At 40.1% G+C, this 26,188-nt stretch overlaps 1 protein-coding gene across 1 annotated transcript; it reads left to right on the top strand.

Annotated features, from left to right (window-relative positions):
- The first annotated feature begins 973 nt into the window (after nucleotides 1-973).
- Nucleotides 974-22,273, top strand: LOC135581509 (uncharacterized). Its single transcript, XM_065140688.1, has 9 exons — nucleotides 974-2,630; nucleotides 10,181-11,662; nucleotides 11,750-12,116; nucleotides 15,426-15,510; nucleotides 16,944-17,000; nucleotides 18,873-18,932; nucleotides 19,025-19,243; nucleotides 19,331-20,902; nucleotides 21,474-22,273. The coding sequence occupies exons 2-9, from the start codon at nucleotides 10,264-10,266 to the stop codon at nucleotides 21,852-21,854; spliced, it is 4,140 nt and encodes a 1,379-aa protein (XP_064996760.1). The 5' UTR covers nucleotides 974-2,630; nucleotides 10,181-10,263; the 3' UTR covers nucleotides 21,855-22,273.
- Nucleotides 22,274-26,188: the final 3,915 nt, after the last annotated feature.

Raw genomic sequence — 26,188 nt, 5'->3', positions numbered from 1 at the left:
ATTTGAATATGGTCTGTATAAAATCCCTCCCCTTACCGGGTCACCCGTGCCCTAAACCCAGCGACTCTTTCTCCCGTGCGACGACTGCGGCGTTTCCTCGGCGATCGGCTGTCTTCCTCCCCATCGGCGAACAGCGGACGCAACGGCGGTGTCTTCCTCCGCTGAGTTCCTGTCGCTGCGGCGTTTTCCTCTCCATCGGCGAAACAGCGTCTCCGCCCCCCCCCCCCCCCCCCCCGGTATCTCTCTCTTTCTTTTCCTCTTCCTCCTTCGCCGTTGCAGCCCCCCCTTCCCCGATCCCTCCTCTCTCCCCCTCCCTCTTCCACTGTCGCAGCTCCGCTCCTTCCGCCGACACCTTCCTCCCCCTCCCTTCTCCTCCCTCTTTACCCTTTACCCCTCTCTCGCTGCTCCTCCCTTCCCCGACACCATCCTCCCCTTCCCTCCTTCTTCCCCCTTCGTCACGTTTCCTCCCCCTTCTCCGACACCATCCTCCCCTCCTCTTCCCCTCCGGGACCACAGCTCTTCCTCCCTCTTCCATCCCTTCCTGGAAGCGCCCCCCCAAACCCAACACACCCCGCAACCGCCACCCCCATCCCTCGCCCACCACGCGCCCCGCCTCCCCCCCCCCCCCCCACACCACCCGCCACGGGGTTCGTCCCCTTCCTCCCCCCATCCCCGATAGAGTAGGTTACTGATGTGGAGAATCTCGATATTGTAGGTTATTTTATGCGATCTTGGCAATTGGTGTTTTTAATCTTGAGAGTAGGTTATTTTTTATATTCCCTGATTCTAGGTGGAATGTTAGTTAATGGGTTTGCTGATCATCTTTTTGACACCATCAATTTTAACTTCTCACATGTTTGTATTTTTTTATAAAATATGTCTGATTTCTTCTTTTTATTGCTTGTGTTTTCTGGAGGAAAGGAAAGTTATATAGTGTAGTAGGGCTATTGGATAATCTTCTCGTTTGGTGAATAAATAATTTAGTGTAGTATTGCTTATTGATAATTTGGTCAATAAATAATAAGTTGGAAGTCCCTGTGGTAGGTCATAGTTCTTTTTAACAGAACTAAAACCATAGGAAGTTTGTATATTAAAGGAATTATCTTATTTTAACTGAGATATATGTTTCTTTTTCTGAATCCTTAAATTGCCCGTCTTTTACTCATTGGTGCATCTGACATCTTTGACCCATGTTTTATTTGAGATATTGGTGGTGCAACATAGAAAGGTCATACTGTTTATCACCTAGCTTTCAGTTCAAATGAGAACGTACAGTGTGTACATGCATCTCTTGTCATAACATTGATGAAGTGACTGCTTGCACCGAAATAGAGGCTATCAAGCATCTTTATGTTCAATAGTAGGGTATATCTCAAACATTAAAATGTCATTGTATCATTCACTCCTCTAGAAAAGGTACGGATGATGATCTCAATTTTAAAGCCATTGACTCTGATCTGTGAATGCTAAAGGCATGTGAAGATTGCCCTTGTATTAAGGGCAATCTTCACCTTGTATTAAGATTAATCTCAATTTTAAAGTCATTTGTATTAAGGGATTGCCCCCATTTATGAGTTTTTTACCATACAAGTCCTTGGTTACGTTAGTACATTCTAGTTGCATGTAATGGCATGAGCTGCATGTTGCCTTGTGCAATGTAGACTGATTGGTTAGGATGCACAAGTGGACCTTCAATGACTTGTACATCCCAGATATAAGGCGAGGATCATTGAATTTTTCTCAAAGGTTAATTTGTTTTATGAAACCAGTAGGACATTCTTTTACTTTTGTTGAAGTTGGCATTTCTTTATTTGTTCATTAGCTTAAATATTTGGTATTTTTTATGTTTGTTATCTTTCCAAAGTGGGATTACCAAGCAGTAGGGAGTTATTTGATGCTAAATTGGAGAAGAAAACTTACAGGATTATTACTCGAGTTTATGAATGATTCCCAAAAAACATTGCTACCAGTTGTCCAAAAGCCTGATGGGAAGAAAAATTTGATGGTTTGTGATCAGATTCCTATGAACAATTTCTGCTGCTAAATAGATCTCTAGGTCTTTTTTATCTTTTATATCTCCTCTGACTACTCTATGTTATATTTGATATTACTGATTCTGAGGTATCAAATTTAGTTTATTATTTAATTTTTAAAGAAGAATAGAGTGATTTGCTTAATAAAGCTCCAACAAGTCACATATGTAGTACCTGGTATTGAAGACTTTGACCACATTGATATCTCTGAATTTGTTCAAAAAGCTCAGGGTCTCTTAGTAAGTTTCAGAAAATTAGAACTTGGAGACAGTGACAGTGACAGCTGAGGAATTAGCTGTGGTACCTATTTTGCAGAATCTACTTTCCATGCTTGAACACTGCTCATCTTTCATTCTTCAGATTATATATTGCAGCAAGGAATCTCTTGAAAGCTACTGTTCCCTTCTCTTGTTGTCTAGAGATAACATATTTTAATGTGGTTGATGGCAAGGGATATTCTTCTCTATATGAACCACGACCAAGCATTAAGGGTCAATACGAGGATTCATTAGGAAAGATTCTTTTGGTCAATTTTCGTGGCTGCCCAACCACTTACACGATGGTGGCGACAGGCTACTTTTCATGGACGAGGTGGAGGTGGGTTTTCTCTCGTTGCAATGGTCTTCTATGACGATGGCATCCTTTTGCTTGCTTCCATCCTATTGTCATCGTTCCGTCATAAGTTCTTGATCCTTGGTCCAAAGATGGTTCGGTAAAGGGATTCTTTGGGAAAGATTCTTTTGGTCTATTTCATGACCGCCCCTTCCTCGACGATGGTGGAAACCTAGCCGTAGACACCATCATGAGCTTAAATTCTTGGTAGAGGCTAGGGTTTAGGGTTTAGGGTTTAGATCAAAATACTGATTTTAAAATAAAAGAACAGTATTTTCGTAGTTTATAAATATATAATGTATTCATTATATATAATGATTGATTGACATGTCAGTGTGAGATATAATGTAGAACTTCCAGTTTAGCAGAGAAGAAGTTTCATTCTCTCACACTGACATGCTTACAATTACGACTGACTTAATTCTGTGCTAATTTTTTACATCCTCGTCTTGCCAACCTCCCCATGTTGGTATATAAATATCACCACACACACGAGCCTTAAACTAGGAGGCGACATCGCATCTGCGACGCCTGGTGAGGGAGGGCGACGACGAATTGGGATCGTCGATGGAGAGTGGCACAGATCTCCAAGTTCTCCTTTTTCTTCTCTCTCTTCTTCCTTCTCCCTCGGCTAATACCGTCCTGTAGCGGGCGGCAACGATCGACCGTCCCTAAACCCTAAACCCTAAACAAGTTTTGATTTATTTTTCTTTTTTCCCATTAATATTTTATAACTGATCAGTTTTAAGCACTTATTTGCCGCCTCCATACAGTAATTAGTTGATCATTTATTGTTTCCAACGTGTGTTGCTTCAATTATTATAAATCTCAAATTTTTTTATATATTTATATTATTTATTTTTCATTAGAAATATAATGTCACGGCCAGGAGCGTCTCCTGGCCCATGGGCTCGTTTTGGCCAGTTCGGCTCACGCGTCTTCCTGATCCAGTTATAACTGGGTTAAGCCTGAGTCGAGCTAGTTTGGAACCTGAACCAAATGAGAATAGTGACCCCTAGCGCACGCGTGCTCTAGACACAACGACTATCTCCCCATCGGCGACTCTCTTTCCCTCCTTGCGGCGACTGCGGCATTTCCTCGGCAAGCGGCTGTCTTCCTCTATCGGCGAACAGCAACTGCGGTGTCGTCCTCCGGGGAGTTCTTGTCGATGCGGCGTTTTCCTCGGTGAACGGCGGCTGCTGCTTCTTCCTATCTATCGGCGAAACGGCGTCTCTGCCCCCCCCCCGATATCTCTCTCTTTCTCCTCATCATCCTCTTTCGCAGTGGCCGCCCCCCTTCCCCGTTCCCTCCTCCCTCCCTCTCCCTCGTCCACCATCGTTGCTCCCCTCCTTCCCCGACCCCATCCTCCCCCTCCCTTCTCCCTCTTCCCGCTTCCCCCCTTTGTCGTAGCTCCTTCCCTTCCCCGACACCATCCTCCCCTTCCCTTCTCCTCACTCCTCCTTCCCCCTTCGTCGCAGTTCCTCCCCTTCGCCGACACCGTCCTCCCCCCTGCCCTTCCCCTCCGGGACGACAACGATATTTTCCTACAAGCTCGAAAATTTTAGGGTTTCAGTATCATCCTCCGCCTAATGCTTTATTTCTTTCTCTTGCACCAATAATTAACACTAATATGTTAATTATTGTTGTCTAAGAAACCAAGAAAAAGGATTAGATGTTAATTATTGGTGCATGAGAGAGTAGTGCAGCTGTGAGAGCTCGTGTGTGTGGTGATATTTATATGCCAACATGGGAAGGTTGGCAAGACGAGGATGTAAAAAATTAGCACAGGATTAAGTCAATCGTAATTGTAAGCATGTCAATGTGAGAGAATGGAACTTCTTCTCTGCTAAACTGGAAGTTCTACATTATATCTCACACTGACATGTCAATCAATCATTATATATAATGAATACATTATATATTTATAAACTACGAAAATACTGTTCTTTTATTTTAAAACCCTGTGGTAATTTATTTATTAGGTGTCGGTTCACGTCGTAGTTGGATCGTAACAAATTTGACCGATCTCGATCCGATTTAGATCGTTCTAATAGGATCGATTCTTATTCCGATTAGTACACCATACTTAACCTGTATCTAGCTGATATTGGACCAGATCGGGTTGGATCCGATCCATTCACGAGTTACTCCATGGTCGGACTCATCGGTGTGCCACTCATGTGCCAATTAGCACGAGTAAAATGATGGCTATCGATTAGAAAGAAGGTAACCCATCTGCCTCCTACCCTCATCACCACTTCTCTCCTCTCTTCTACCTCGGAGGCGAAAAATTCAAGAACTTGATCCTTTTCCTCCGGTTGATTCCCTCGCCTCCTTCTCTTCTATTCACGAGCAGAGAAAGGATATATTATTATTTCGAAACCCTAATTTTGGTCGTCTTAGTCGAAGCCTTGGTGGTCTTGGCTTGTTGTCTCTCTCGGTGAGTCTTTTGCCCATCATTCTATTGTTGTTGTTATTATTCCATCTTAATGTACATATTGTCAAGAACATAGTTTGTTTTGCCTAAGTCGTGTGGCACCCTTGCGTGTCCGTCTACAAACGTCAGCCTCCCCTAAACTTATTATTGTCCATTAGGACCTACATAAGAGAAAACGGGTTAGAGAAAGCGTTTTACTTGGGATCCACAAGCTACTATTTCAGCAAACACTTTATATCCAATATAAATTACAAACATAGACTTAACAAGCTTTGAATGGTCGCACAACAAAGGTTCAAAATGGTCCTCGAAATGCTCACAAGTGTCTTTATGACACAACCTACATATACAAGCCTAAAACGGCCACCAAAACCAACCAAAATGGGCTGCTAAGCTTACTGTTAGCCCCCTACATACTGTGCAAAACGTGAACAAAACTGAAAGACACGGACATACATGAGCATTATATCAAACACCCTATTTATAATTTTGTCCGTGACATTCTCCCCCATTTATTTCTTTGACGTCTTCGTCGAAGCCTTTGTAGAAGTTGCATTTGCCTTTACGGAGTCTTAAATCTTCTGCTCTAGCTGCAATGCATCTCTTGGCTCCCAGCTATACTCCGCCACTGTTATTGAGTAATCAAACTTTGATCCGCCATTCTGCATCAACTCGCCAATTACTGACTCTGGTGTGAGGTCGGCTAAGTTGTGTTGATCCCTGTTGGTCCTTGCGGATCCTTCAGATAAAGGAAAAGACTATCCTTAGTATGCTTAATCTCTCAAATACCTCATGTCGCTTGAACTGGGTGGATGTTTGTTGGAGCTTTAACGAGAATCGTCTCATAGACTTCGAAGTTCGCATCACTTCCACTTTTAATTGGCATTTTGTTAGGAAATGAAGCAAACAATCTACTCTTAGTAGCACTGATCATCATTGGTGAGGATTTGACAACTATTGTCTTCCATTATGTTTCTTCAAAGGATCTTTGAATCTGTACAAAGCTCCTCTGCTAGACAGAGAAGAGAATTTGGGTACTCGGTTTTATCCATTCTCTTAAGAGTTGAGAAAGCAAAGGTTCCTTAAGTTCGCTCACCTTCACGAGGGTTGTACTTTATACATCGAGCTGGTTATTACTTTCTCCCGCTCTTTGCTCACACTTCTGAAGCACATGAAGTGTTTGCATTCCTTGCATTGAGTTAGCTACTGTGATTTACCTTCTCAATGTTATCGAACTTCTGGAATGCAAAAAGTTTTCACATAAACTTGGAGCAAATCTCTAATAGTTTTAGTCGCCTTTGGGATTGCATCGTCTTCTCTATCATCTATGTTGTCTACTCCTCTAAATAGCAAAGCTACAACACCACGTACTCCTTATTTTATTCCTTGGTTGAGCACTCTTGCAACGACCCGAAGTTTTCGGCTATCTTAATGAGAAGCTCGTTAACATCGGTCTTACAAAGTTTTCTGGCCTTCGCCCTTTAGCCTTGTCTCAGTACTTGGAGTTTACCTCTGCATTCTCCACCTCCTCAACTTCTTTCATTATCAAGCGCTCTCCCTCCATGAGATCAAGGGATCGACGACTCCACGGAAGTCTTGCCTCTGTGGTATCATGGTGCTGCCATTCTCATGCCCTACTATCCATCACCTCGTATCTATGTCTCTTTCTTCACAATCGGTAGATCCACCTATGCGGCCCTATAGCACTCCTTTGAGTCTACCTCCGTTATAACCGATACTTAGTTTTGGGTAGCTAAGTCCCTCTGGACTCGTCGTCCCTTCCTCACCCCTTTCGACCACCTGCTTTAATACCTCTGTGTTCTCCGAGCAGTTTCCTTTGGTCGATGGAAAGACAGACTGCAACTTTCATGCATGACCTCCGTCATTATGTTGCAGGGCTCGCATCGATTTTGTTCTCATTAGCTTCCTTGGTAACATCGTTCACTTACTTGGCCTTGTCCTCTGATTTGTCGAACTCCCTTAAACGAATACGAGCTCTAGAGTACTCCAACTCTCTAACTATTTCAATCATACTTCCATATAATCAATACCCTCGTGGGACTCTCTGCTACATGCATTCGAAATTCTCCCTCGTTAGTACACAGCCCCCATATGTTGATAATCAAGGCTTTCATCCGATGTAAAATTCGGTGTACGTATGGAAGACCCACCTCTATGGTACCATAGCATTCACTCCTCGAATGCCATGGTAGAGCTCCTTTTGTTTTCATGTTATTCATGGTGTACGCATGGAAGATATCACTATAGCCCTTTTTGTTTTCATGTTATTCATCGAAGTAGAGCTCCTAGTAACTCCCGATCATACCTTCGTATGATCTAGTCCCTCGCGGGACAAGATTTGTGTGTATCGCATTACCACGAACTGTTTCACCACGATCTGTTGCACTATGTCGCCTCCTAGTGATATCTTCATTGCATTCTGATCATTGTGGGATAAACTCAGATTGTCATCCCTTCATGTGTGGCCTCTGCCAACACACCGCAGGGTCTTTTCCACCCTCAATTGTATTCGCTCCTTTAGCAATCGATCTTCGTCTCTATCAGCACAATCTCTGCTGCGTACCGATTCCTTCATGGCAACACGAATGGCAGCACTATGGCATCTTTTTCAAGAGTACTCGCCTCCGCGTCCTCTTGCCTCGTGCCAAGGCCTTCCGAATCCAACTTCGCCTTCGTAAGTTGAGTCGCCTTGGTTCCTCCGTCAAATGCTTCTCCGAGATAAGGTGCATGTCGAAGCTCCCTTCGTCTTTGGCATCATGCAAGATGAGTCTGCTCCATCAGCATGAGGGACGTATGGAATAACATAATCCCGCTCTTGCTTCTACAAGAGTTCATATCCTTGACCTCTGTCAAAAGAAAGTTTCGTGCCTTCGTTCCATGTTCTATCTTCTATGCTGACTCCCTTCATGCCGGTTTACGTACTTCACCAAGTTGCATCCAAGTTGCTCTGCTCCTTGGTTTGCATTGAGTTGATGGTGGTCCTCGCACGCACCATTCCACGGGTCAACCCTTCGTTAAGTCTGCTCTTCATATCGGCTCTAAGTGTGTCTTCATTTAGTGTTGCCTTGGGTCACTCCCCCACTTAATCTCACAATACATCCACCAATGCATTACCTCATGCGGGATCATGTGATGACTCCTCGTCGCTCGCTCGGTCCGTTGAGTTTTGTGGAGTTGTTATCTTGATATACTCCTTCTCAACATGTGCGGTTTGTTGCACACGATTCTCCCTTTGGAGAATCGAGACTTATCCCTCATAGATATATGTCCCGTTGGAGCTTCTCTCTTCGCATCCTTCCTTATGAAAGTTTCGAAGACCACCATTCCCTTGGACTACTCCGCCTTGCTAAACAAACTGTGCATTGTTTTGCCCCCGCAAACGCACTTGCTAGATTATGACTCCTCACCAATATAGCCCCCACTGCACCCCCTAAGGCTTAGCAGCATGCTGAACTCACTACACACTTTAACGTTCTACAGACGTGTCCTTCCCATGCCGAAGAGAAAGCTTTAATGCTCCATGACATCGAGTTTCGGTCGCTTTGGGATGGCCACAAACATTCTATCGTCCACATACAAGCTCTTACATGAGTACTGAATTCTTCGAGTTAGCAATTCCCCTCACCTTTGTGAGTTTTACACAATTTTTTCAACCACTAAGCAACCTATCCCACTTTGTACGGTCTCATCTTTTACCAAGTCCCCCACTTGCTTTGAGCATCGTCAATTATGGTTGCCAACATCGAATCGTAGCTCGAACTCAGACATCCCAACCTGTGTGCACTGCACATTCTTCCCAACTTGCTTGTCCTCGTGGTGCCTCTCGCACGAAGGGTTAGTCATTCCTTTTAAAGTCAATCTCAAACGCTCGCTCTTCTGAGTGACTCATTTTCCCACATCTCCATGCTCGTTTCCCCCAAATGGTCATGTGTGCTAGTTGCCCTCAACGTAGCTCTACTATGTCCCCCACGTTTGTATGTCAAGTGTTTGTATGTCTGCTTGTCCTGCTCAGATACCATATGTCACGAACTTAGCTGGTTTTGCCTAAGTCATGCAGCACCCTTGCGTGTTTGCCCGCAAATATCAGCCTCCTCGAAACCTCCTATGGTCCCTTAGGACCTATAAAAGAGAAAACGGGTTATAGAAAGCGTTTCACTCGGGATCCACAAGCAACCATTTCAACAAATACTTCATATCCAATGCAAATTATAAACATAAATTTAACAAGTTCTGAACGGTCGCGTAACAAAAGGTCCAAAATGATCCACTATAGATTGAAATGCCCACAAGTGTCCTTATGACACAACCTTCATGTGTAGGCCTTAAGCGGCCACCAAAGCCAACCAAAATGAGGCTGTTAAGCCTACTGTCAGCCCCTTACATGCTATGCAAAACTTGAACAAAATTGAAAGACACGAACATACATGAGCATTACATCAAACACCTTATTTACAATTTTGTCCGTGGTAGTATAGAAATCTTTCTTTAATATTTTTCTTTGAATTCTTCCTTTGGTTTTGGATCTCTCCTTTAGAGATAAAACATGCGAAACTTGTCAAGCGATTAACTTGCTTTTGCCTCTATTCCGAACTATAGGTGATCAAATTCAATCTTCGATTTTTGGCCCCCATTCTTGGTCAACATTCCTTTTCCTCTTTTCTTTCGCTTGAGAAACCACTTTCTATGTACATGTTTGCTCTTTTGCTTCGTTTCCACTCTTTCACGCTTCCTACACGAGCGACGAGATAATTGAGTCGGCGGAAGAACTTAGAAGAGATTGTCGGAGGCATTTGGTATAGACGCTGTGGTCCTTCAATGCGATTTTGTTTCCTCATCCTCTTACCCTCCTCTTGTTGTTTTTCAGCTTCTCCCTTTGTTTTTATAAATCCTTTTTCTTCGTATTTCTCTTATGTGATCAGTCAATCCCTAGAAACTGTGGTTTCTGTGTTGGACCTAGCGGATTTCGAAGACAATGATATTCTCCTGCAAGCTCAAAAATTTTAGGGTTTCAGCATCATCCTCCACCCACTGCTTTATTTCTTTAACTTCTTTGGCTAAAATCTTCTCTTTTTTCCAGATGTCATGTCCATTGCTACCCAGCATGTGAAACTTAAGCATTGGAAGCATTGAAATATTCCCATTTCCCTTGACATCTTGTCCATGACCAACAAAGTGAATATGGAAGTTGAAGATGATGAGGATGATGATGATGTGGACTTCAATCCCACCTGGAGAGGGGAATCCCTGTCAGAAGCCTCATCTGGCTTGAGTTCGGACAATGAAGCTACTGGCGATGATATTGGTGAAGTTTTTTCGAGCTCATTAAAGCACCAAGGTGATGGTGTGTCACCAAGAAAATCTGTGATTACTTGCCGCAATCTAGATTCAGGAACTGAAGACGAGGAGATTGTTATGCAAAATAGACTGACAGCTGAAGATGTTACTGGAAAGGATGTTGTTCTAGAAAAGCCTGAGGTGGAAGAACTAAATAGGTTCAATTGGCAGGAAGAGGAATCAGCTCATCCTGAAGGAAGCTATAAAAAAGCTGCATCTGGGGATGAAAGCGAAGCTGCTGAAGAGCTTACCAAAGAAGAGTTGCCTGGCCAGGCTACAAGCTCTTCATACTCAATATGTTTAAGGGAGCAAGCTGTCGAGATAGATGATGAGGATGCAATCTGCAAGCGGACCAGAGCTCGCCATTCTCTTGCAAATTATACCCTCGAAGAGTTGGAAGCTTTTCTTCAGGAATCTGATGATGATGATGACTTGCAAAATGTTGATGATGAAGAAGAGTATCGCAAGTTTCTTGCTGCTGTGTTGCTGGGAGGAGATGGTAATGGACAGGCAGGACAAGATGACGAAATTTTGGATGAAGATGAGGAAAATGATGCTGACTTTGCAATTGAAATTGAGGAAGCATTAGAAAGTGACATTGATGAAAGTTTTGATGATGACAAGAGGCGAAGTGATAAAAATGAGGAAGATGTTCATAGACCAGAAACTAGACAAAAGAAACGCCTAAGGGAGTCTGCTGAAAAGAAGAAATGTTTTTTGGGGCTTGACAAGATGCCACTGCGTCCTATACTGCCTTATGTCTCAAATGCTCAAATAGCTCCTGTTCCTGCTCTTGGATTGCGATTTCATTCTCCTGAAAGCTTTTCTCATTGCCCATTTGCTTTCTCTGGGGCTGATTTAACCCATGGTTTTACGTATCAGCAGTTAGGCCAGCTGTACTGTCTGATACATGAACATGTTCAACTCCTTATACAGGTCTTTTCTGTTAGTGTTCTTGATTCATCCCGACAGCAAGTTGCTATGGAAGTTCAAGAGTTGATCATGGAGATGGTTGCTAGACATGAAGAAGGGTTGGCCAGGAGAAAAGCTCCTTATGACATGTCCTGTTTTCCGGCTCCAAATATCCATGCATCATTGCAGATTGATTCTAGTGAGAGTTCTGAATTTTCTCATTGGACACCTTCAATAGATGGCCCCATATTTTCCATCCTTGATGTTGTGCCACTTCAGTTGGCTAAGAGTTATATGGCAGATGTTTCGGCTAGTACGTGACTGAAATACTCCCAATCATGTCTTGGTTTCATCTTTTTGTTTCTTTTGATGCTTTAACTTGGTACCTTGCTCACTGCAGCTGTTTTAAGGTATAGACAAAGTCACTTGGATGATCCAGTTGACAAGAGTCACTTGAAAAGGGAACCTCTTTTTCCGTTTCCTATGCTCACATCTCAGATGGGAACAGATCAAATTTTGTATGGTGAGCCGAATGGCATTCCCTCAAAAACAGCATTGCCACCTCCGCCTGGTCAATTACCACCCAAAAAGTCACTGGCTGCTACTCTAGTGGAAAATACCAAGAAGCAAACTGTTGCTCTTGTGCCAATGGAAATTGCCAAGCTAGCAAAGAGGTTTTATCCTCTATTTAATTTAGCATTATTCCCTCACAAACCTCCGGTACCGGCTGTTGCTAATCGTGTGCTCTTCACTGATGCAGAAGATGAGTGAGTTGCCTCCCTCCTCCCCCATCTCTCTCTCTCTCTCTCTCTCTCTCTCTCTCTCTGTCTATCTGTCAGTCTCTCTCTCTGTTGATGACATTCATTAATGATACAACATCTTTTCATTGGTTCTTGAAAAATTATCAACTATTTACAAGCAACTTTATAAGGTGCTATTCTTATTTATAACAAGCGGTGTAACCCTTTTACCTGCACTTTATGAACTTATTATCTGATAGCACTGTGTTGAAATTTGTTGCTTATCCATGTTCAGATTGTTGATTTTAATTATTATCTGTATTATGACAAATTTTTTTGTTACACATGGTACAAACTGTGCCATTTGAGGGGGACCGGGTATGGTGGTGCATGTCTTCATATTATATGTGCTAGTCCATGCAATATTGACTGGTTCATGTTAATGGATTGATCACAGTTTAAAGAAAGTGATTCTGCAGAAAATTATAAATCTGTAACCAGTTTCTGTGTTCAGTAGGATAAAATTATGTGTTGATGGCCTTTTAGGCTGGTGGATAAAATTATAATATTTGTGATAAGTTATTAGGGGTGAGGATGATTACATGAGAATCAGGTGGAACTGACACCACGTACATGGTGTCATTACTTGTTCAGGATTCATCACTCTTCTTTTCTTTGTTGATGGTGGAGGGGAGATCAAGGAGTTTGGGGGTTTCGTCGGAAGACAGAGGGCCATTGTCATGATCCAGTCTGATGGGATAATTGGCATGTTAACTTTGTTGAGCCCAAACCATTGGCTTAAAATGTTAGTCGAAGTTAATATTAGTACACTTGTCAAGCTCTTATAAATCAATTTTAGTCTTAGACCACTTCAGATTGCAATCTCTTACATCCTCATCATGGCCCAGCATATCTCAGATCAAATTCTAACACAGTGCATGTGAGGTATAGCATAGTGGTGGATCCATGCCATGACGTATTCTCTGATCCCATCTATAGGTAGATGCTTACTACTCAAGCCCCACACCATGCCCCAGTAGTAGGTCGGCTTTGATATCAATTGTCATGACCAGTATAATGGGATAACTGATATGTTAACTTCATTGAGCATAAACCATTGGCTCAAAATGCTTAAGCGAAGGTTAATGGTAGTATACCGATCAGATCCTTATAAGTCAGTCTTAGCCAACTTCCGACGTAGAACTAATCGAGGTGTTATATAAGTGATAACATCTTACCTATTCTAGTTTATTTGCCATTTACATCATACTTTTTTGGGAATTGTTCTTTTGTTAATAGTTTGAGGAGATAGTTTAAGTTTTCCAACTCTTTCATTTAAAAGAACTAACTAATATTAGACATTTTTAACAATTTGGTATCTGGTGTAACCATTTTTTAAAGATCCTTATTCAGAATGATCCCATTTAGCATATGTGGTGAATAGTCTATACCTACGTTTTTAATTTCGAATGATATCACCCGGTCCGCCAGCAGATCGGTACGCAGATCACCCGCTATCGGGCGGTATCGTCGATTGGGGTTGTTTCCGCCCCATTATCATGCAAAATCGGTCGGTGATGGTCGATTTCAACCGTCGTTGCCCGCTACGGGGTGATATTAGCCGAGGGAGAAGGAAGAAGAGGGAGAAGAAAAGGAAGAACTTGGAGATCTAACGTCGCTCTCCCTCGACGATCTCGATCCGCCACCGCCCTCCCTCGTCGGACGCCACCGATGAAATGTCACCTCCTCCTCGTCTAAGGCAACGAGGCCTCGGCGTCGTCGGCGACTTCTCCTCATCCGCGCAGGAAGAAGAAGCCTCGGCAACATTGTCGAGGATTCGCGAGGAGAAGAAAATGAGATTTCTTCTCCCCACACGGGGAGAAGAAACGAGGTGACGTCACCTTGACAACGTCGCTCTTTTTTTTTCTCAATTTTTTCCTTATATATATATATATATATATATATACACGAGCGGTACTCCAGAGCATATCGCTTGGTATACTAATACAGTACCGTATTGAGCACAGCTCGTTACTCTGGTATGGTACGAAATTGTGAACCTTGGTCTATACAATCAATTTTAAGCGAGACAAAATGCAGCAAGTCCATGTTTCAGTTGATTTATAATTTTGTACCTTTATTTACTTATAAAACAAATTGTGAATCCTATTTTGATGTACAGAAGGACTAAGCAGCACAGACACCAATAATGACCTGTGTAGGTTCTTTTTTCAAGTTTGGCTAAAGTTTTAAATATTTTTAAATCTACTAGTTCTGTGATATCCATTTAGTTTAATAATATGCTAAGTTTTTATATATTTAAATGCCATGTAAATGGCTTGACCATTATGTGGTTACTTGCTTGCTCTAACTATTTGATTGTTATTTGAATGTGTAAGATTCAGTGAGTTGTATACTATGATTTGCTATTACATCTTAATATTTATTAATAACAAGATTTTGGTGTCTGTTAAACTATGTCGTTGTATGTCTTTTGACAAAATTTTGAAAATGGTGCATTTTTTTAACATTTTGTTCGATCAATGAATTTGATGTCTTTGAGACCTTATTGTTGTTCTGCATTGTAACATTATTTCACTTCATAAAATTGTATATTCTAAACCCTTTTACTTTCATTATTCTTACCAAGGCAGAGAGGTTGCATGCAAGAGCAAGTAGCATACTGAGAGGAATTTGAGTAATATTTCTTATGAAAATCTCTTAAGAACCTAGTCATGTTTGTACTCTATTTGAGTCCTTAATTTATGAAAATGAGGGCTGTTTAGAGATATGTACATACACTTGGGATTGAATTTGTGACAACCCTTATATAATCAATTATCAGACAAAAATATTTTCTGGAGAACATATATAAAGTTTGTGCTAATTGAATATTTTATTTTAAAATTTTAAAATAGGAGAACATATGAATATATCATTTGATGTTATTTGTTTTCTTGAATGCTAACTTGACAATTGAGTGACATGCTGCATGACAATTCATGGAAAAGGAAGAGCGCATTGCAATGTGAATTTGTAAGAGGACCATTAAGGCATATATATCTTTATACCACTTAATGCTTTTAATGAGGTTCATTCCTTCCAGAGTGTCAGGTATATGTTCTTTGGCATGTATTCAACCTTTATGGCTAGGATTTAGGGTTAAGATATCAAAATGGGAACCATTGCTGTATTATTTCAAAACAATAAGATTAGGCATATAGGAAATGGCACTAGGATTTTAGTTGTATACTTCTGCATAATATTGACAATAGCACTTCCATTTAATCGATATGGTTTTAGTAATTCATGTTCTAATTTTAAGATCTCATACAGATTATTAGCAATGGGACTGATGAAATACAACAATGACTGGGGAGCCATACAAAAGCACTTTCTTCCTTGTAAAACGAAGCATCAGGTTGTTCCTATTCCTTGTATTGCAATGATAATAGAACATAGGTATTCACACAGTTACTTATATTCTACTTTCAGTTTTTTAATGGAGATGCTTTTCTAACAAAAATCTTTTGTACTACTCAAACTCCGTTAGGTTGCTTTGTAATCCTCCGTATATCTTTCTTGTCCACTTAATTTATAGGACAAGAAAAATAATCAACGCTCATAGGGAGGTTATTTTTCGAAGAAAGTAACATGCCAATTGATTGGAAAGAAATATGATGTTTTGACAACTGATAAGGAGTATGACGAGTGCTCTTAATATGAATGGTTAACTGGTACTGCTATTATGCTTGATTAGGAGAACTGGTACTTCTATTATTCTTGTTCGTTTGTTTAGTTTATACAATCCAAACGTCGAGATAATTCCTATTTAAAAGGATGGTGAAACAATATGCAAGACTGGCATTTTAGTAAGTGAACTATCAGTCTACATTTTTGTCCAATCATCTAGTTCATTTACTTTGAAGTCCTGACATCATGCCATAAATTAATATACATCTTTTGCAAATAAAATATATCTATGAAATTCTCATATTACTATCTCTGCAGGAAATAACTGCTGCTCTATATCTGATATGAAAATGTACAACTTTAGTCAAGCCATCATATGAGTGAAATGAGGATGCTTTTTTAATGTCAGAAATTCTAATATGAAGTTCCAAATTTCGAATTTGTTAATTGACTTCCTGTCTTTGCTTTTGAACATGACGTAATTCTCACTTTGAGGTTAGTATGTTGTAAGTATTGTTTTTCTTTTTCTTCCTGTTCTGCTGAAAATAAAATTTTCAACTTAACGACTGAAGTAAGCAATTAAACCTTTCGCATTCCTCTGATTTAACATTTGCATCTATCCTCGTCTATCCTCAATATCCTGTCTCCAGTGTTTTGCAATGGATTTTCCAATAGCATGGGGGTAGAGACATACTTGGACATACGAAAGAGAACAATGTTTAAAATTATGGATTATCTTGGTCATTTATTTTAACTTTTTCTTATTTGTGAAAATAAGTTTTAAGATGGTTGTAGATGTAAGTTGTTCTTCCTTGGCAATCACAAGCAAATACCTCTTATCAATTTTAGGATGCTATTTTTAACAGGTTATAAATTATGCTGCCTCACCAGTGTGCATGTTTGTTGGCTGTGAACTTTCTTGACAAATGTTTTTTATCCAGTTTTATTTATTATTTTGCACCTTGTTCTAGGGTCAAAGTCGCATATCTGATTTACATTGTTTTCAGGCCTTCCTTTGAAACTGGACAGTGGCTTTAGTGCCTGCATATATCTTTAAAAAATATTCATAATGGCTATCTTGATATTCCAATATAACATTTTCCTTGACCTTCTCATCAAAACATTGTTCACTAAATTATATTATGTATGTTGTTGGTGTAGATATTTGTTAGGCAAAAGAATCGTAGCTCTTCCAAGGCACCTGCAAATCCAATAAAGGTATGCTTTTATAAAGCTTTCAGTAAGCACATGTAACACAAAGCTATCTATTTTATGTGCTTTTCTTACTTTTGATTTTATTTCTTCCCTAATGTTAGTTTATATGATGGCTACTTCCACTAATATCAATAAGTAATAGCTGGGTCAAAAACTGATATAGTCATCTGAATTGGTGCAACTGACTTGTTGGAAGACAAGCTAATATAATGTGTTTAAAGATTTTAACTTGAGTTTACATATTGATGGTAGGATTGGAAATAACATAAAATTTAATCAATTAAACTAAAAGATTGAGTAAAATATGGAGGACCAAAATATTGTTCTGTCTTAAAACTGTAGGCCCCTCCCTATAAAAAGTAGTCTGGGTAGAGAGGAATTTTTGGAAATACTGTATGTTATGCCCTTTGGATTAAAAATAAAACCAAGTAAATCATAGGGCTAGTAATATTATGCTGATTAACATGTCGGGTGGTCAGGAAACTACATAGTTGAAAAAGCATCATTTTTTAAAATTGGTCCTAAAAATCATAGTTTGCTTTTTCACCACCTTTACTTCTTCCTTCTCTTCATCCTATTGTTTCATCTCCTTGTTGTAGACCAAGTTGGTGCTGTTGTAGATATATTAACATGGTTCAGATAGGCTAAGCATGAGTTGCTGGTATTGGATTCTTACTTTACCAGTGACCTGGGAATGGAGGGCAATCTGTCCTAAGCCAGCTTACCTGATTTATTTAATCTCTAGACCTATGTTTTACTGGAAGCTATTCAATTGCTATGTAATACTTGAAATTTTTTATATATCAGTATACAAAATTATACAAATTGGCATCCAGACTCTTGTGTTGATTGGTTAAATTGCTAAAAATGTTGGCTTTGTCTTTTGTTGTCAAAGCTTTTCCAACATTTGGTGGATTTTTTACTGTTGCTTCCTTTTGTATGTTGGAGCCTTGAATGAGTTTTGTCACCAACTGTTTACAAGTTCTACAAGAACTTTGTGTTGAATTCAGTTTTGAAGGCATCAGTCATTACATGCTTCCTATCATCTTGGATGAGTTTTGTTGTTAATCATTCTCTACTTTTCATTTCTTTCTTTTACTTGTGGAAGCAAGATGGCTTAATTCCATTAAGTGAACATAACAATGACTAGGAAAGATTTTTGGACTGATCAAAGTAAAGAAAAAGGGAATAATATGAAAGAGGAAAAATTAAATACAGAAAACACTATAGGATATGCCAGATTACGATGAAATAAAAAACTATGGGAGAACAGGCTGCATTAGTTTGTCGATAGGATTTATAAAGCTATTGCATGTTCATGTTGTTCTTGTTATCATATCACCAAGCCTTAATAACAACTAGCTAAAAACTGTGCAGTGTTAGAAAATTATACAACACCTGGAAAACAAACTGAAAAGTTGCAAAAGAAGAAACTTTAGGTATTCCTCAATACCTAATTTGCAAAAGAAGATTTAGTTACAGTAGGAACCCTGGAAAAAATGGCAGAACTTTGAAGACATGGATTCAAATGACTTCCCAGAAATGAATAGAGTCAAATAGAAAGGTAGCAATAATAGCCATAACTAATGGCTGACTTGGTATTCAATCTTTTGCTTGAATTTCCATGAATTATGAGCCAAAAAATAATTCATTACTTTTTTTTAATATCAAAACCATAAGTTAAACCTTTAGTTTCATTGCTGAAGTCTAATGATTCATATCAGTCAGTAGTGTATAAATTTATTTTCGAATCTTGAGTTATCTAATCTTTTACAATATTGTCATCAAATATTTCTGCAATATAAAATTGAAGGTATCAGTTAAATAGTTGTTATTGGAATTCTATAGTCTGCTTCATTTGCCAACTTTATCTAGGCTGTGCGACGGATGAAAACTTCTCCATTGACAGCAGATGAGAAGGCACGGATCTATGAGGTGACACCATTGGACGATACTAGCCGTTTGATTATGATTAGTAGGACACAATTATGCTGTATTGTGATACTGTAATTGCTTGGTCAAACCAGGGCCTCAAGCTTTTTAAACAGGACTGGTTATCAGTTTGGAAGTATTTTGTTCGACACAGAGATCCCTCCTTGCTACCACGGCAGTGGCGAATTGCTACTGGAACACAGAAATCTTACAGAAAGAGTGAAGCCATAAAGGAGAAGAGGAGATTATATGAAGCAAAACGAAGAAGACTGAAGGCTTCAATGGTTGATGGGCACCCATTATCTGAGAAGGAGGTCAATTTAGCTTACTTTATAAGATTAAGAAATTTTGAATTGTTGGAGTATTGTTTCATTGTATTCATTGGCTGCATGATTTTCCAGGTTGATAATGAAGAGGATAATAGTGGAGAGGACATGGACAATGAAAATGAAGCTTATGTTCATGAAGCATTCCTTGCAGACACTGAAACAGGGAGCTCCAATAACTTATCCTATGAGATTTCTCTTTCAGGCATTGGTAGGAGCAATGTACAGTTTACCAACATGATTATCTATCATGGTACCAACACTACTGAAAAGTTTGCTTCCAGCTCAGAATGCTTTCAAGTGCAGAAGGACAGAGCAGTGCATGAAATTAACAATTCCTTAAAGCCCATGAAAAGTATGCATCCTTTATCTCACTGTTCTGACCCCAGATATACTTCATCTTACACTTCACAGTTGAATCATCTTTCTTCCATTTCCAATTTCGGGAGACCTGGAAGTCATTTAGGGTCATTACCCTGCCCAACACGTAAATGTAAAGGTGCACGAGTGGTCAAGTTGGCACCTGGCTTGCCTCCTATAAACCTTCCCCCTTCTGTTCGTGTCATATCTCAGTCAGCTCTCCAAAATCATCCCAGTGGATCAGCACATGCTTACACAAGTAAGAATGGAGTTAGAAATCCATCCAAGTCTTCTGGAGTAGCAAAGGGAGAAAGTACTGTAACAAATCCTGGCGAAAATTTAATCATGCCATCAGATAATGGTCCAGAAGCTAGTCACCGGCAAGTTGGTGGAGCTACTTCAGATCAGCATGTGGCAGAAGAAAATGCTTCACAATCAGATCTCCAGATGCACCCATTGCTGTTCCATGCCTCTGAAGATCAACTTTCATCATATTATTCTATGAACACACATCCTGCTGCTTCTGGTACTTGTCACCTGGGGGCTCAACTTCAAAAAGATTCCATTTTTTCCAAATCTCAACATTGTTTTACTATGAAAGACAGGATCAGTGGAAGTCGAAATTCAATAGATGCACCATTAGATTTGTTTTCAGTTGACTTCCATCCACTTCTGCGAAGAACCAACAATGCAACTGCTGATCTTTGTATGGTGTCTTCAGTTGATCCTGGTGTTTTTGCAGCATCAAGTCATCATAATAAGTTGTCCTGTGATTCTAATCCAGTCTCAAGAGAAAATCTGGTTGGTAATAGCCAAATTCCAGCTGGTGGAGCACCCCTTTGCCATCATGAGAAGGAAAATGAACTTGATTTGGACATACACTTGTATTCGGTGAAAGAAAATGAAAAGACAAGACAAGCTGGAGATTCAAGTATGCATCAGTTCAACAAGTCGGGCAGTCCAAGGTTTCAGCCAACCATGGATAAAGGCATAGATGCTGATATGTCATTTCAACATAATGCAAATTGTTCTGAATCTGCAGCTTCACGTACAAGAGGATGCTGTGAAAAGGATGTCAATTCCTTGCAAGTTGTGCAGATGCCCAATGATTGTCTAAGCCAGTGCACAAAAGATTATGATGAATCTGATCTAGATATCATAATGGAACAAGAAGAATTGAGTGACTCTGATGACGAAAGTGCAAATGTGGAGTTTGAATGTGAGGAGATTGATGACTCGGAAGATGATGAATCAGAATATGGACAATCAACAGAAGCTCTAATTAAGGTAACATTTCCTGTGTATGCCTGAGAATTTCAGTATCAGATTTCTGATGTGAAACATATCGTTGTCACAAAAGATGGACTTAGTGCATTTTGCTTGTTGATGATATTGATAAGATGATATCAATACGTTTAAAGGAAACCTACAAATACTCTGACTAAATGAGTTGAGTCAATAAGATTATGTTGCAAGGAGAGGAAGAGGACCTAAGAATCTCTATTTAAAAAATTGAAGAAATATTAGATAATATTTAGTTGAACAGTGACATTTTATCAAAAAGATCTCAATGGTTGAAAAGGATCCAGTGCAGAGTGTTGCTGTATTAGGAACTGGAGAAGCAGAGTTTTCAACTGAAAATTATTCAGATAGCACTTGCTTTCAATATATGTGATTAATCTCAGTCTTATTCTCTGAAGCCTAATATGGCCGAAAGTGCTTAATCCATTTTGGTCTTAGAAAGATATTCTTGATCTTATTAGCATTATGATAAGTCTACTTGTGATAGTATTGTTGTTCAGCTGACTGGTTCCGGATGTCTAACACACTGAGAATTGTTTTTTTTTTTTTGGGATAGGAGGTTCCCACTGCTGCCATAGTGAGGAAAAGTAATCAAGATAGTTGCAACTTCAATCATTCACGTCGATCAACGCCAATCAGACAAGGGTCAGTTGAGGAGGAGATAAACCAATCTAGCCTAGGGCAGTCATGCCAAAATCCGTGCCATACTTTGCGGCTAAAACCCAAACATGAAGATGCAAAAAGGGACATCTCTTCTAAAAGTTCTCAAGAGGTAGTTCACTCTCTTCCTGGACAATTTGGCAAAGCTAGAAATCCAAGGAGTTTGAAAGTGCAGCCACTGGGAGCAACACCACATGCCATTAGTCCTGATAATGAATGCAGCAAGATTGTTGCTCCAAGAAAACCTAGAAAGCGTTGTGTAAATAGTTCTCTGTGATCCCCATTATGTGTCATTTTCCTCACACCACAACAGTTCTCTGTGTATTACTTGTCATTTTCCTTGCTGCTCAGACACTCCGTGACATGGTAATCATGTGATGGTTCTGTCTCTGTTTGCCTAGTCGGAAGCTTCCACTCTGAATGAGACCGAAGTAGGATTGCTGGGTTAGCATTAACCAGAATCGAATAGTTGGTTGACTCGGCATCTTCACCTGATAAGTAATATCCTTGCTGTAATAGATCATATATGTCAAGGCTGGCATTTTTTTCTTGTCGATGTTCTATGATCATCGGTAGGTTGACATCTGCTGGCCTTACCTGCCAGAATGTTGTGGAACTCACTTTCTCTGTAAGTATGACGAAGGAAAAAAAAATTATGATTATTCTATTTCAACAAATCTGAAGATTTTTCTTTCACTGTTATGTATTGGATTATTGTGGTGATTTGATGCATGGATTTTTGGAGTCTCAGTTAGACTTGCATGGACTGTATCATTCACCAATTTTATGCGCGCGGAATGCTGAACTGCAGAGTCTAAGCGTTTGACTTTCTTGCTCTTAAAAGATAGTTCTTTGCGAACATAGTCTCATCTCCATCACTTTCTGCAGTTTCCCTGATCCTAGGAAGCATCATACCCATCTAATCGTGCCGGCTGACGCAGGATGTAGAAGAAGCATCAGCTTCACCACAAACTTTCGGCATCTCTTGGGACTTCCACGGCCACGAGACGAATCCTTGTCCTCCACCCGAGTTAACTGTTGTCCATCCATTCTCCGACAACAATGCCGCCGAAGTTGGTCCTCGCTTCGCCCTGCTGCCGTGCGGAATCCAAAAAGTCGTTCGTGGGGGTCAGCTCTGCGACAGTGTTGTCATGGAGTTCCTGCACCACATGGCCTTGTCCTCAGGCATCCCCATCGCTGCGTTGCATAGCATTCTCCATGGAATTCCCAGCCGACATGGCTTTCAGAAGCGTTCTCGTCGGTGCATTAGATCGCAGTTTTGGTGTGTCGTGTGTTCGCGTACGTGTTTCTAGTGTTCTTCCCGATGGAGCATTCTCTATTCCGAGGTCAGCAAAGTGCTTTTAGAGTGAAGTTATTACTTTTCCTCGTTATGTTTTCACGTAAATGTTATCTACCAAAATAAAATTTCAGTGCATTCTCTTAATCCTCCACAAGTCATAGGATTGGGCTCTAGACAGCAACCATAGTCTCTAAATTGGATTCTAGCATATAGCTCACATCAAGCTTCACACGAAAGCTCAGGTTAATTGGCATCATCTGTTTGGACTTGGCAAAATCTTAGCATCTGTGATCATTCATTAATCTAACCCACTTCTATCCAATCATTTGGGACAGTCTTCATCCATATCTGCTTATTACCAAACCACACGTTGGAAACTCAACTCGAAGAAACAGAAGGTGGGAACTAAGCTGCAAATTCTTCATTGTCCAATAGTTTTGTGCAACTCTCAGATCTTTTGAGAAGGAAGCTGACAGTCACCAACTCTAATGTCATGCATACAGAAAATAATCGAGGTGTTATAGTCACAACTGTGATCTCCAAGTCATATATTATATGTATGTGAGGGAGCCAAGAGAAAACACAAGAAGTTGATTGCTGATCTAGACACTGCATCTCATCGCATCTCTAAGCATGCTTGCATCATTCAATCAGGCCACACCAATGAATAACTAAATTGGAATCACAGCAACGTAGTAACCAAATTGGAATCACAACAACGTAGTACGGTACGTGTGAGGCTACCCTACAAAATTTTGGAATGAGGTATAGTAGAACTCAGTCCGAGTGAGACGAAAGAAAGATAGGAGGAGATCAACGAAGCTAATGGCCGATGCCAGGGCTAGGGACGGATCCCAAAATCCTCTCGACATTGTTCTCGCTTGTGCCGTGATCACCGTTGCTCGGAGAAGACGGCGGCGGGCATCTCTTTGGGGAAACAGTACTTTGCAGTGAATCATCATCAGCTTCCAGGGGTCCAACCTTGTCGTTCTTCCCCAAGCAGAGCAGCTTCCTGGCGTGTAGAGGGGGTGTGAGGACGAGAGAGAGGACGAGCGCAAGTGTGATTGGCTTGCAGAACGAGGCCATGGAGAGAGGTGGGAGGATTTCGGGAAGGCCTGTGGGGGGTGGCTTTATACTGTGATGAGAGAGGGTGGTGTGCAGCGGAAGGAGAATTGCAATAACCAAATTATGACTTGAGAGTCGAGGATTGAGGAGAACACTTGTCATGTCTCTCTCGTTAGGAGATCATTAGATTTAATTGAGACTCTCTCTCTCTCTCTCTCTCTCTAAAGGCCCATAATTTGGGTCGGAACAACTCAGCAAGCCGTGGCAATGGCCGTGTTTTCTCTTGCACGGGTGTGAAGGGGAAGATGACTCATAGGTGACTACCATCGTGGACCCAGTAACATGACTCGGCTCGGTGAAGACAAAAGAATCCACGTGTGGATAGACCCAAATGATTCCGATCTCCATCAAAGGTTTTCTGTCTTTTTTTTCCCTTAAATATTTAATAAATAGGAATTTCTTACACGACTTGAGGCCTGATTTAACCTTTTGTGTCCCGAAGTAAGGCACGGGTGTTATGGCGATTTGTATGTGATCTCAATGGGCATGGCATATACATAGTCTTGATTTGGGAGAATCCCAACTCTATGTGATAAGTATTATTGTTATTGTTATTGTTGTTAATAATATTATAAATAATCTATAAAATTTTATAATTAAAAATTTAGATAATTCTAATATATGTAATCTGATTTTTTTTAATCTGATTCACCCTAATTACTTCTCATATATATCTCATTTAAACCATGATAGCATATTAAAAATATTTTCTTAAAAAAATATTCAACACTAATAAATTTCACGTTTACAATAACATGTGATAGGGAAAATATTCTTCCCAAATAATAGTCCGACATGTGAGAGTACAGTTAGCAATGGAAAGATAACTTGAAGCCTCTACAAAAAAGAATATGTTCATAAATCAAATATTTTATCAAGGAATATTATTTGTCAAAATATGAAAACATACCTTTTTAAAGGATGCAAATGTTTGATTATTGATATGACTTGATTTTTGGGATATTATTGTATTCTTCTTCATTTTTGAAAACATATCTTTTTTGGAATATTATTATTGTGGTCTATAAAAAGGAAAATTTGAATCGTAATTGAAAATTAGAGAATTAATGAATGAAAGATTTTTTTTTTCCCACAAAGCGTGAGTTGACAACGTGTGAGTTGTAAGAGGACATTCCAATGGTGAATCTCCATCAGTCATATATATAATATGTGAGAAGGTGAGATTTTCATCCTTGGCAGTTGCACAATTAGCTGAGTCTAACAGTTATTCTTTGTTATATTATCTATTTCTATTCTCTCTTTTGCTTACTCTATTCTTAAATAAAAGAATATATTTGCTTGTCATGAACTGGTCTTATGTCGCACACTTTATAGTCATAGTCTCTTAAGGAGTTCGCTATAGTATTTTACTATACAATGTAACTCTAGCAGTCATGGAACAGATTTTTTGGCATGTGGTGAAGTTAGCATGCCTTTCATTTAGTGGTGACAGGACATAGTATCTCCTTCCTTTTTTGTTTTGCAGAGGTCAGGCCTTCCAGTAGTAATATTCTTTCCCCATTCGATATATTGTCTGCTAATATAGAACAGTCTAGTTTTGTGGGTTTCATGTCAGCTTCACTAATTTTTTTGTTTGTTCGTGTTTTCATGGCATTTGACACTCATCCAGCTGCTCCTGTTTTTAAAGGATGTGATTGTCTGGAGCACATAAGAGTAACAACCACCATTAAATCCTTGTGTATTGCTGGATATAAGTTATTTTCAATCACCATTATGTTCTTTGTCAAGCACAGCAGTTGGTGCAGAGCTGACCCATAGCGGCTCTAGCAACGAGAACACACTCGACTTTGGAACTCAGCATACACTCGACCCTCAACACAACAATAAAGGCACGCTTTAACAATCATGGCAAGGCTAGTGCACTCGTCCAGCAAGAGTGGAAGTCAAAATCATTTTTCACCATCTCAGCAGAGGTTGACACCAGGGCCATTGAGAAGAGGTCAAAAATAGGCTTGTTCTTGGTGCTTAAGCCACGGTGAAAAGTTCATGGGTATTGTTTGCAGTGTACTCCCGTTTCAAAATTGAATGGAATGGAATAAGCTGAGAAAGGAACTATGGCCCGATTGGTGGCAGCATCATTTTTAGTTTTTTTCACGCTTATAGTTGTTTAACGTTTGGCATGGGGTTTTTGGCTCCCTGCTTGTTTTGATACTAGGTCTGTGAGA

Source organism: Musa acuminata, chromosome BXJ3-3 (assembly GCF_036884655.1).
Source record: "Musa acuminata AAA Group cultivar baxijiao chromosome BXJ3-3, Cavendish_Baxijiao_AAA, whole genome shotgun sequence".
In the NCBI taxonomy this organism is placed as follows: Eukaryota; Viridiplantae; Streptophyta; class Magnoliopsida; order Zingiberales; family Musaceae; genus Musa; species Musa acuminata.
The sequence above is the reverse complement of the archived record's forward strand: the minus strand, read 5'-3'. Positions and strand labels throughout refer to the sequence as shown.